This window comes from Bison bison, unplaced genomic scaffold (assembly GCF_000754665.1).
Source record: "Bison bison bison isolate TAMUID 2011002044 unplaced genomic scaffold, Bison_UMD1.0 scf7180017864053, whole genome shotgun sequence".
In the NCBI taxonomy this organism is placed as follows: Eukaryota; Metazoa; Chordata; class Mammalia; order Artiodactyla; family Bovidae; genus Bison; species Bison bison.
The window spans coordinates 4,718,707-4,730,218 of record NW_011494625.1 but is presented as its reverse complement, the minus strand read 5'-3'; the positions used below and the strand labels follow the sequence as shown (position 1 = coordinate 4,730,218).

The following is an 11,512-nucleotide window of genomic DNA, read 5'->3' as shown; positions in this document are numbered from 1 at the left end:
CGGCCTCCTGGGTTCCGCCGGCGAGGGCTGGGGTAAGCCACGGCTCCCGGACGCCAAGCTCCGCCCCAAACTCTAATTAATCATCCCGCCCCTGAAAACCGAGCAGAGTCCCGTGATTGAGAAGCGTGTTGAGAAACGCTGGCATGTTAACTAGGAATCAAGGTAAGGCCACCTGGGCGCACGCAAGCGCACCTTAAGAAAAAGCGATTTCTCCAGGGATGAAAACATGTCAATTAACAGACTTTAAAAGGGAAGTTCTAAGCTGATAGGCGCACCGTGTGCTGAAGCCGCAGTTTTCTCTCCACCTTTAAACAGATAGCAGAGCTGGTTTCGATCCACTGATATTAACAGACTGAAGCCGAACTTTCCCCATAGGAACCAGATTAGTACCCGAAACTGTGACTTTAAAAAGAAAGCGTTTTAAAATATACACACCTCGCTGTGCTCAGTCAAAATAAAATAAACATTTTCATCCAGTCTGCTTGTTTTCTGCCCACTTACTTTAGCCTCACAGGAATGTGTACCAGGTTTAGGCTGATCGTTTGTCTGATATGGGAACACGGTGACAAAAATAAGTTGAACTGGAATTTTCTTTAAAAAAAAAGAAAAAAGAAAAGCAGACAAAAGGACCTCTCAGATCCAAACATTCCTTGTAAAAAATTAACTTGTATGATAATTGGGTGCGGTGGGTACTTGGTGTCATGACCTTTACAGAAGATATTTGTTTGCATCAAAGGTAAACTTAATATAACCAGAATCTCTGCAAGTCAGCCCTGAACTCTACCTTGTATCTCCAGTCCATTCAATAAAATACTTGCTTCAAAGCTCATCATATCCATTCCTGGTAAATATGATGTAATTTACTTATTTAAATATAAAGCAAACTTTTAGATTCCTTTGCTTTTAAATTAATAAACTACGATTTCAAAATCAGCTGTGAATATAGTGTTCTGAATCAATGTAAGTATTAATGCAGAAAAATTTTAAGGTTGATAACAAATAATCAAATACAGTTAAAATGCACTTTATTTTAGAGAATAAAATAGGTAATACAGTAAGAATATAATGTATGACATTTAAGTCTTCTTGATATTAGTTTAAAAGTTTTAATCAATTATTTTCAGACTGTGGGGAAAATATAACAGCCTTTCAAACTACATGGTTGTTAATGGATTCAAAAATTCAGGAGAAATTAAAGACAACAACACAGACAACACCATTTATTTATTTTTTTATGTTTTCACTTTGATTAACTTCTTTTACTAACATGTTTTACCCAGACATGATTTTAGGACAACTTGGAATATATATTCTAATTCTGCTCAAACAAAATACAGTAGAGACAACGACTTTTCTTTGGATACCAGAATCTATTTAGAAAAAAAAAGTACTTGATTAATTGACTTGGCTTTCTTTTTTTTTAATTGTGCTTTTTTATATTTTTGAAGGGTAAGGACTCTGTAGGAATATTCCAAAATTACAGAGAAAAGCAATAGTATAACAATGGTTACAGTAAGACCAGAAATTAGTTTCTACATATTTTCACAAGTGATTTTAAGTTCGTTTTTGAAGTTATATTAAAAATATTTTGTTGTTAAGCTGTGTCTGACTCTTTACGACTCTATGGACTGCATTATGCCAGGCTTCCCTGTCCTTCACCAACTCCCAGAGCTTGCTCAAATTCATATCCCCTGAGTTGGTGATGCCATCCAAACATCTCATCCTCTGTCGACTCCTTCTCTTCCTGCCTTCGATCTTTCCCAGCATCAGGGTCTTTTCCAATGAGCTGGCTCTCTTCACATCAGATGATCCAAGAATTGGAGCTTCAGCTTCAGCATCAGTCCTTCCAGTGAATATTCAGGACTGATTTCTGTTAGGATTGACTGGCTTGACCTCCTTTAAAATGTTTTTAAAACATTTTAAAACGTAATATTATCTTAAACTTGACAAAGAAATGTCGATTTGTAATAAATAAATGAAAAGAGAAGGGTCAGTAATTTTAACCGTGGAAAAAGAAGACAACCCAAAAAGGAACTGAATTATAGAAGTTGCCAGGAGGTTCAGTGCGCGGTTGATACACTGAAAGTCTGTCAATCAAACTAGTGGGTGAACAGTGAACACATTTCTCTGTTTCCTCCCAGACTTTCGCTTCCTCCCAGACTTTCGCGGCAACTCTGTGAATGATTTTAATCAGAAACGCTGACCCACAAGAACATAGAAACTTTAGGGGCAGGGTGATCGCGGTAGGGAGGCTGGGGAAAGAACTTGTCACTTTCTCTTACAAGAACTTTGCGCCTCTGCTTGGGGCGGGAGGGGGTTTTGGGGAGGGTGGGAGCAGAGAATCCCAGCTTGAAACTAGAGAGAAGAAAATTCGTGTCATTACCCAAATCTGGCTTTTACCCTCTTGGGAATTCTCTGCCCCTGCGCGGTCAACGGCAGCGGCTCTGAGTCGAACTTCACTGTTGGTTTGACTTGCCCTCCACCAGGAAAGTTAAGAAGACTGGGAGCATGGACGAGATTCGCTTCCTGTGGTTGTAAGTGCGCATCTCTCTCCTCACCTTTCGCCAAAGAAGAGGCTGCAATCCTGCAAGAGGCGCTGGACTGGGCGTCCTTCCCTTAGGGTGCCACGCTGCATTCGCATGCGCGCTCCGCGATGCCAAATTCTAGGCGCGCGGGGGTGAGGATTTGGCGGGATGCAGGTTCCAAGCGTCCTCCTCTAACAGTGAACATCTTTAGAAGCCGGCCTCCATCTGGCTGCCTAAAGAATCTGCCTGCAGTGTAGGAGACCCGGGTTCTATCCCTGGGTCGGGAAGATCAGTGGAGAAGGAAATGGCAAGCCACTAGAGTATCCTTGTCTGGAAAATCGCATGGAGAGCGGAGGCTGGTGGGCTGCAGACCATGGGGTCGCAAAGAGTTGGGCAGGACTGAGCAACTAACCGGAGAAGGCGATGGCACCCCACTCCAGTACTCTTGCCTGGAAAATTCCATGGACGGAGAAGCCTGGTAGGCTGCAGTCTATGGGGTCGCGAAGAGTCGGACACGACTGAGCGACTTCACCTTCACTTTTCACTTCCATGCATTGGAGAAGGAAATGGCAACCCACTCCAGTGTTCTTGCCTGGAGAATCCCAGGGACAGGGGAGCCTAGTGGGCTGCCGTCTGTGGGGTCGTACAGAGTCAGACACGACTGAAGCGACTTAGCAGCAGCAGCAGCAGCGCAACTAACAGGTCACTTCTGTCTGGCTATGCTGGTAGCAGGAGCGTGCCATCCCCAAGAACAAAGGCGCAGGGAATGAATTCTGGAAACCCACTCTCCCTCGCTAACCGAAGCGGCCAAAGAGCAACTTAAACCCCTTCCATTGGTTTCTTGTATTGGGCCCTTCCAATCACCCTAAAGAAGTGGGTGCACAGCTAAAGAAAGCTTGGTCTCAGCCCTGGGAAGCCCACAGCGCCCTACGCACTCACCTGGTTCTTCTAGTCTCCAGAGCCTCCGCAGACGGAATGGGTGTAAATACGATTTTGTTGTGATATTTCCACGACGATTTCTACGCGGTTAGGGAGGGGAAAAAATACTATTTTTTAAAAGGGTCGTTTCATGTGGATGGCGACTGAGAAATCCCCGAGCCTCAGATCCTTTTCCTAGCAGAAAGAAAACAGGCTCAGAAGTAGCCAGGGCGGCAGAGAAAATACAGGTTAGGGGGCGCTTGGGGGCCGCAGAGTTCCCCCCTCCTTCCCCTTCCCCCTTCCTACCTGATGCGAAGAACTGACTCAGAAAAGACTGAGAGACAGGAGAAGGGGACGACAGAGGACGTGATGGCTGGATGGCATCACGACTCAGTGGACATGTTTGAGCAAGCTCCGGGAGATGGTGAAGGATAGGGAAGCCTGGCGTGCTGCAGTTCATGGGTTCTCAGGGAGTCAGAGACGACTGAGCGACTGAACAACAACATCAGCCGGAACAAAATCCCCGAAAAGAACGCGCCCCAAAGCTAGTAGGCGTGCGCGCATCTTCTCGGACAAGGGCGCTCGGCCTCCCAGGCGTTTAGAGGTGGTTCCCGAACTGCCTGGGGACTGAGAATTGCCTCTTGGGGACTTTGCTGGAAAGGTTCTGTCTCAAAAGCCTCTCTCTAAATCCAGTCGGAAACCCCAGAGATGGGGCGCAGTTAGGAAAATGAACATGATTTTCAACTTAAACTAGACATTCCAACCTCCCCCGACTCTGGCCCGTCTAGGCTTCAGTTTCCCGTCACCTCGAGGGCTCAGGTCCACCTCCCCTCCGTCCCTCGCCTTGCCTGGAAGTGGGGGACCGGCCCTGGCGGGCGGGGAGCGAGGAAAGGCGGAGCACAGCGCGCGGGGCCGCTGGGCGGGGGACCTTTATAAACGTGCGGGCAGCTGCCTGGCGCCGCGGTGTGCTCCAGGTGGAGACTTTTCAGCACTGCGACCAAGAACAGGGCTCCACCCGAGCCTCCCTGAACCGTTGTCCGCCGCTTCTGCATTTCTAAATCGGCTTCTCTGTCTGTCTCTCTCTCCACTTGCTTTTAAAACAGGGGGAAAACAATCTTGGGCAGCTCTAGGTTGGTTTGTTTTTCTTGTGTCTTTCAGGACCCTTGGCCGGGAGTGCCCGCGAGGAGGAACGGATGCCGGCGCCAGAGGCGCAGCTGGCGGACTGCGCGTGGTCCTACGGGATGAAGCTCAGCTGGGACATCAACGACCCGCAGATGCCGCAGGTGCGTGAAACCCGCTGCGCGCGCCGCTCTCCATCCAAAGAGGAGGGATGTCTTGGCAGGGACTGTGAACAGGCCGCCCTACCACCACCCTCCCTCCAAAAAAAAAAAAAAATAACACATCCCTGAGAGCCCGCCAGTGTTCAGGAACTCCATAAATGGCAGAGCTGGGGTTAGAGATGTGTCTTCTCCCACCTGTTTCCTCGAACCCTTTTGAAAACACCGAAAGGAGCGGGAACTGTCCAATTAGGCTCCACGTTTCAGGTCGTCTGGCCGGCGGGAGCCTGACACCTCGTCCCTCACTTTCTTTTAACGGAGGTAGAAATCCGCTGACTCTTCCTTGTCCATTCTTCGACATCCACTAGAAAGGTGGAGGGGCATCTTGGTGAATATAGATGCCACCTCTTCTCACGCAGCAGAACTGTGAGATAGGTCCATAAATTGCAGTGACTGAATCTTAAACAGCAGGGCTTGGGCCATTTATCCTGGCTGCCAGGATGAAGCGTGGCTTTTGGGGGGCTTTGTAGTCATTCTAACCAGGTCACAGGTGCCCAGACAGCCTCTGGAATCCAGGTTTTGGACACAACTTCTGAGTTTACTTCTCTAGTGAGGAGAAAATCAAAGTCATCTGTTTAGGATGAATTTGTTTTCATTTTTAACAGAAGGAAGGGGTCTCAAGCCAAGTCCCAGGAATGGGCTGGGCAGTTATGCTTGGTCACGGTGGTTGGGAGCAAAAACTGGGGAGTGACTTTAAAGTCCTGGGTGTAGTGGAAGGAGAATTAGGAGTGACCCGGAAGCATTTGCAGAGGTGGACTTCTGGCAATGCCCTGGTAAGAGTGAGAGAGACTTGACCTTTATTCAGCATCTATACGTGCCGTGCAGGTGTTCAGGTGGACAGCAATTCATTAGCAATGTTGTGTAGCCTCTCAAAGAGATAAGTACTTTTGGGGTACACATTCATGGAAATCTATTTGTTTGTTTTCAAGCCTGCCTACTTTAGGGTCACACTGCCATTCTGTGAAAGTGGACCTCAGTACAGCAAGGGCATCTCCTTCTTACTGACCTCTGTCCATGTAAATCCCCACAGGGCAGGGGGGAATCTGTTCTTGTATTTTAGAAAAGAGCCATATCCAAGTAAGGGAAGGATGGGTTCTCTCACAAGGATTTTCTAGACTTCCCATGTAAGTGTGAAGAACTTATCCTCTGGGAGATTAGTTCTTAGACAGAGAGTGAGTGTGCCGTCTCTAAAGAGGCAGGTGCTCTGGGCTGGAGAAAGAGGATCCTGCTCTGGCTAGCCCAAGGAGGAAGGGCTACCCTCGAGGTGTGACCTTGAGACGGTTCCTGAATTTGCCTTCGTCCCGGGTCATTCACTTGTCATCAAGCAGTGGAATTAGATAACGATCTTAAACTCTCATCCCATGTGTGTTTAGTGCACTCTAGAGTGAAAACAGACCAAATGCAGACAAATGTACATGGCCGTGTTCTAATACAACTTCATTATGGATGGCAAAATTTGAATTTCATGTGACTTTTCATGTGTCACAACATATAACTCTTTTGATTTGTCCCCTCAACCATTAAAAAATGTCAAAATCATTCTTAGCTTGTGAGCTGTACTAAAACAAATGGGAAGCTGAATTAGGCACATGGTCCCTAGTTTGCAGACCCCTGCCATAAAGAGTACCTGGTAAATAGTAAGTGTGCACAAAAGGGTAATTTTATATTAAACTTATAACAAGAAAGACATTGCAGTATAAATAATGCATAATATGGACAAGGACCACCAAACACGAATAGGAAAGTGGTGCTCAGTCTATTAGATATCACATTATTTTAGCCAGGCAGCTGTTTTTGTAGGAGAATGACAATCCGTATTGCTCTGGAGAGAGGCCCAGGACTTAGCAGGCTCTACCAAGTGCTCGGGTTTATCTTATAGCCAGGCTGTCATCGTAACGCCCTTGTAAACCTGGAAGGCTGGACTTCCCAGGTGGCAGTAGTGGTAAAGAACGTACCTGCCAGTGCAGGAGACATTAGAGAGAGACATGGGTTCAATCCCTGGGTAGGGAAGATCCCCTGGAGGAGGGCATGGCCATCCACTCTAGTATTCCTACCTGGAGAATCCCATGGACAGAGGAGCCTGGGGGCTACAGTCCATGGGGTGGCAAAGAGGTGGACACAACTGAAGTGACTTAGCACGTATGCATGCAAACCTGGAAGGCTACTTTGGGAAGCTGTTCTTGTCTCTCTCATGTTGTACTGGGTATCAAGCCAAGAGCTTTGGAAGAAAAACCTCTGGATGGAAGAAAAGATACAGGCTCAAGTGTATATCAGTGAAGAACTTTCTAACCACTTTCTGCCCTGGCACTTTAATACTTACCTTAAAAATATTTGTAATATGTAAATATACCAAGAAGTGGTATAACCTGGTGGTAAGGAGGACAGGCTCTGGAGTCAAACTGTGTGGGCTCAAATCCTACAGCCAGATCTTACCAGCTGTGTGACTTTGGGCAAATCGATGAAGCTCTCTGGCCTCCATTTACTATTCAGTTAAATAGGGATAACACTAGTGCCTATTGTCTGTGGGCAGTATGAAAGCCAGAGCTAATACCTGTACCATTTTTGTAGGAAGCACTAGAGAAGCATCAGTTTATAGCCAGTTGTCAGAAGCGTACACACACACGATGAGTGACATTTCGTAAGAGCACGACTTCTGGGTTTTACAGTATTTCTGGAATTAAAAAGACTCAGTTTTCATCCTGATATGCTTGGAGAAGATTAAAAGCTTGCTGCATGGCATTTGGGGTGAATAAACTTGATTGCTGTCTTTGGATGCCTTTGCAGAAGCCAGCTCACTTTGACCGCTTCTGCGAGTGGCCGGACGGCTACGTGCGTCTCATCTACAGCAGCGACGAGAAGAAGGCGCAGCGCCACCTGAGCGGCTGGGCCATGCGCAACACCAACAACCACAACGGCCACATCCTCAAGAAGTCGTGCCTGGGTGTGGTGGTGTGTGCGCAGGACTGCGCCCTGCCCGACGGCTCGCGGTTGCAGCTGCGGCCAGCCATCTGCGACAAGGCGCGGCTGAAGCAGCAGAGTAAGCCGTGGGGCCGGGTAGGGGCGGCCCTGCAGGCCTGAGTTCCCCTTCCCAGTGAGTGCGTTCCCCTTCCTTCCTTCCTTCCGGGGGGCTGGGAATTATTAATATTAATTAATTAATTTTGTTAACATTAATATAGTTAATATTTATTAATATTAATCATTAATATTTCACCACCTCTGGCGTTGCAGAGAAGCCTTGTCCCAACTGTCACTCTGCTTTGGAGTTGATCCCCTGTCGAGGGCACAGCGGTTACCCTGTAACCAACTTCTGGCGACTGGATGGCAACGCGATCTTTTTTCAGGTAGATGAGGGAACCCCACAGTTTGAGATGGACAGTCTCATCATATCACAGCGACCAGGCCACCTGCCAGGTGTCTCAGAAACTCTTGTTTCTGGTTTAGTCCCTAAGCTGTGTCCGACTCTTTGTGACCCCATGGACTGTAGCCTGCCAGGCTCCTCTGTCCATGGAATTCTCCAGGCAAGAATACTGGAGTGGGTTGTCATTCCCTTCTCTAGGGGATCTTCCCTACCCAGGGACTGAACCCCTGTCTTCTGTGTTGGCAGGCAGATTCTTTACTGCCTAAGCCACCAGGGAAGCCCCTTAGAAACTCTGGACCAAACCAAATACAGCTCAACTGGTCAGAAAGAGGTGTTGTGGCTTCTAGCCTAGCCTTACTAGGCTCCTAGAAATTAGTTCACCTACTGTGTGCTCTCTAAGAGTGAACTTAGTTATAGTTCTTTTCATATTTAAAAGGACTATTAGGTCATCTTTTAAGATGTCTATTATTAGTGCAGTTTTATTTGTTTAAGAATTTTTCCCCCCGTTTCTTTGAAAAAACAACAACATGGGATGTTGGGAAAGGCATATTTAATTTTTGCCCAGCTTCGCTGCAGAGGAACACATGTGATTCATCCCTTTATTAATACAGGCCAAGGGAGTTCATGATCACCCAAGACCAGAGAGCAAATCAGAGACGGAAGCTAGAAGAAGTGCAATCAAGAGACAAATGGCTTCTTTTTACCAACCACAGAAAAGGAGAATTCGAGAACCTGAGGTAATGGGGAGCTGATGTTACACTTGTGGTCTGTATTTGTCGTCATCAGAAAATACACTGAGAATTACGCTAAATAGGAATGCCATAACTTAATTTAAAAGGTTTGATTTTATGTGAAAGTTCTATGTCTCTAACAAAATGTCAATGAATCAAATTTTTGAATAGGGTTTCTAATCCCTTCTTCTCCTTGGGGGAAAAAAAAAGAGCTGAATATCTCTACAGTTAATGATAGACTGGGGATATGAGCTGACATTCTACTACAAGGGCAATTATCCAACGGTCATACAGAAAAATATAGGTGCATCCCAGTGAGTTAACAGTACAGCTTTGAGAGGGCCCTTTGCATTATTAACGTAGAACAGATAAAAGTTCTTTGTGCAACTTGAGCCAGTTTGGCTTCTCTACCAAAGTATGCCAAGCAGGCAGAATATTTGCCTGAAGATAAGAGGCACTGGTCTTGTCTGAGCACTTTCTATGTGCCATGACATACAGGCAAAGAGATTTACACTTCTTAAGATCACAAAAGCCTTAAGAAGAAACTACGGTTATTGAGCCCCATTTTTAAGTGAGGAACCTGAGGCTCAGAGAGAATAGGTAACTTGTCTAACTCATGAGGGACAGGCAGGATTTGAACCCACGTCTGCGGCAGGCTCCTAAGCCTCTGCTCTCCTGCACATAGTGTGCGGAAGACAGGATCGTCCACCACTGAGACCCACCCTCCCAGGCTATCCTGGACCCTCCGAGGTCAGCAGTGTGGAATTCAAGACTGAGCTCAAGCCGTGAAATTCCTGGACCGGGTGCCCAGAAAGTGTTTGCTTGTTATTTGGTTGGTTGGTGACTGTTGACAGGTGAAGATGTCCATGTAATTTACATCTCTATTTACAAATAAAAACTTTGGGTCATTTCTTTAGGCAGGAGAGAATCAGGATCACAGCAGACATTTCAACAACATCCCTTCCCTGGAGAACCCAGAGGGCTTGGGTGTGATTCCTGACGCTGGCTTCCCTGTTTCGGGCCAGCACTGCCTTTCCTTTCCAAACTCGGATGCTTGCAAAGCTACCTGCGACCTCACCACCTTCCAGGGAGACATAGTACCACCCTTTCAGAAGTATTCGAACCCAAGAATCTATTTGCCCCGGCCCCCCTGCAGCTATGAATTGGCAGGTCCTGGGTATGCAAATTCAAGCCCGTATCCCACCTTTTATAAAGATGCTGGCAGTACCCCTAAGGACTCGGACTGGGTTCAGCTGAATGCGCTGCCGTACAACGTCAACACCTACAGCAGCTTTGAGAGGAGCTGTGATTTCACCAGTAACCAGCACAGCTGGAAACCAGCCCTTGGAAAAGCTGGCCCAGGGGAGAGGATGGACCAAGGACAGTTCCCGGTCGAGGCCACTCACCCTCAGCACACCCCACAGCCCCCCTGCAGGTACCTTGCGACCGCCCCGCCAGCCGCTCCAGCCCTTCAGACGGTGATCACCACCACCACCAGAGTCTCCTACCAGGCCTGCCAGCCCCCCACCCTGAAATGCTGTGACAACGTGCGGGATGCAAAGAGCCTCTCCAGCTGTGACTATGCTTCTGAAAACACCCAGATGTCCATCTACCCAGGAGCCTTGGACTTTCCAGCTCCAGTCGTCACGACAAGCTCTCCAACAGCATCGCTTCCTCTGAAGATTCCCAGAGATTGCTGGACCGTCAGACAACATTCTCTGCCTTATCCTCTAGGAGCAGCACCCTCCGGGACAGACGGAGCAGAGGCCTGGGAAGTGTGTTCCTCCAGACTGGGGTCTGCAGCCAACTATTCAGATCGAATCAGTCCATTCTTTAGCTGTGACAATGAGGACTTTTGAACAGCAGTCCTGGGCACAGCATAATACTGGTCTTCATGTACGCAGTGGAAGACGACATGGAAGCTCTCTCTTAAATTGGGAGATTCATTTAGCATGCAAAGAAATATATATTATATCAATGATATTTATGTACATATATATGATAGGAAAACCAATGATCAGAGTAAATTATAGACTGGAAATGTTTAGTTACTATAGTACATTTTGCACAGGAAAGCCTACTATAGTACATAGAATCAGGTCTGGAATGTGACTTCCAAATGAACAGATAAGCATGAAAGTTGGGTCTTCCAGGTGGCACAGTGGTAAAGAATCTGTCTGCCAATGCAGGAGACACAAGAGGTGAGGATTTGATCCCTGGGTCAGGAAGGTCTCCTGGAGGAGAAAATAGCAACCCACTCCAGTATTCCTGCCTGGAGAATCCCATGGTCAAAGGAACCTGGTGCACTGCAGTCCATGGGATCACAAAGAGTTGGACACAACTGAGCACAGCACACACACACGGGCATGCACGCGTGTGCACACACACACACACACACACGGGCGTGAGAGCAAACGTTAATGAGCTACGTCCATTTAGTTTGTTAGTTGGAGTAGAAATCAAGAATCTTGGTTCTCACTCAAAGCCTCCTCCATTGGATCCTATTAGGGAATTTCACAAATCTTTATTTGGCTCTTAGGGATTGTCAAAATGGCTTTGGAAAGATATCTGTACAATCTTAACCCCTGAGTCATTTCCCAAGACTTTCATTAAGCATTTACAACCTGTTAAAATACTTCAGGA

General features: G+C 47.0%; 2 protein-coding genes across 18 annotated transcripts in view; one reads left to right on the top strand and one right to left on the bottom strand.

Moving 5' to 3' along the window:
- The window catches only part of SYCP2L (synaptonemal complex protein 2-like), a 70,958-nt gene extending 70,909 nt beyond the window's left edge, over positions 1–49 (bottom strand). For all 15 annotated transcript variants that reach the window (XR_824938.1, XR_824942.1, XR_824939.1 and 12 more), the window contains exon 1: positions 5–49. The gene's annotated coding sequence lies outside the window, so the exon portion shown is untranslated. The remainder of the gene's footprint in view (positions 1–4) is intronic.
- On the top strand, positions 45–11,067 carry GCM2 (glial cells missing homolog 2 (Drosophila)). 3 transcript variants are annotated; one of them, XM_010835869.1, is made up of 7 exons: positions 45–162; positions 2,487–2,677; positions 4,602–4,726; positions 7,565–7,817; positions 8,009–8,121; positions 8,750–8,875; positions 9,787–11,067. In XM_010835869.1, exons 3-7 carry the CDS (start codon positions 4,637–4,639, stop codon positions 10,726–10,728), a joined length of 1,524 nt encoding a protein of 507 aa, XP_010834171.1. In that variant the 5' UTR covers positions 45–162; positions 2,487–2,677; positions 4,602–4,636; the 3' UTR covers positions 10,729–11,067. The 3 variants fall into 3 exon arrangements, with proteins under 3 accessions (XP_010834171.1, XP_010834172.1, XP_010834170.1); XM_010835870.1 differs by lacking the exon at positions 45–162 and having other exon boundaries at positions 2,239–2,534; XM_010835868.1 differs by lacking the exon at positions 45–162 and having other exon boundaries at positions 2,239–2,677.
- Positions 11,068–11,512: the final 445 nt, after the last annotated feature.

Coding starts and splice junctions, on each gene's coding strand:
- GCM2 (XM_010835869.1), top strand. CDS start 4,637: ATGCCGGCGCCAGAGGCGCAGCTGGCGGACTGCGCGTGGTCCTACGGG. Junction 4,727..7,564: donor ACGACCCGCAGATGCCGCAG/GTGCGTGAAACC, acceptor ATGCCTTTGCAG/AAGCCAGCTCACTTTGACCG. Junction 8,122..8,749: donor GCAACGCGATCTTTTTTCAG/GTAGATGAGGGA, acceptor TTATTAATACAG/GCCAAGGGAGTTCATGATCA.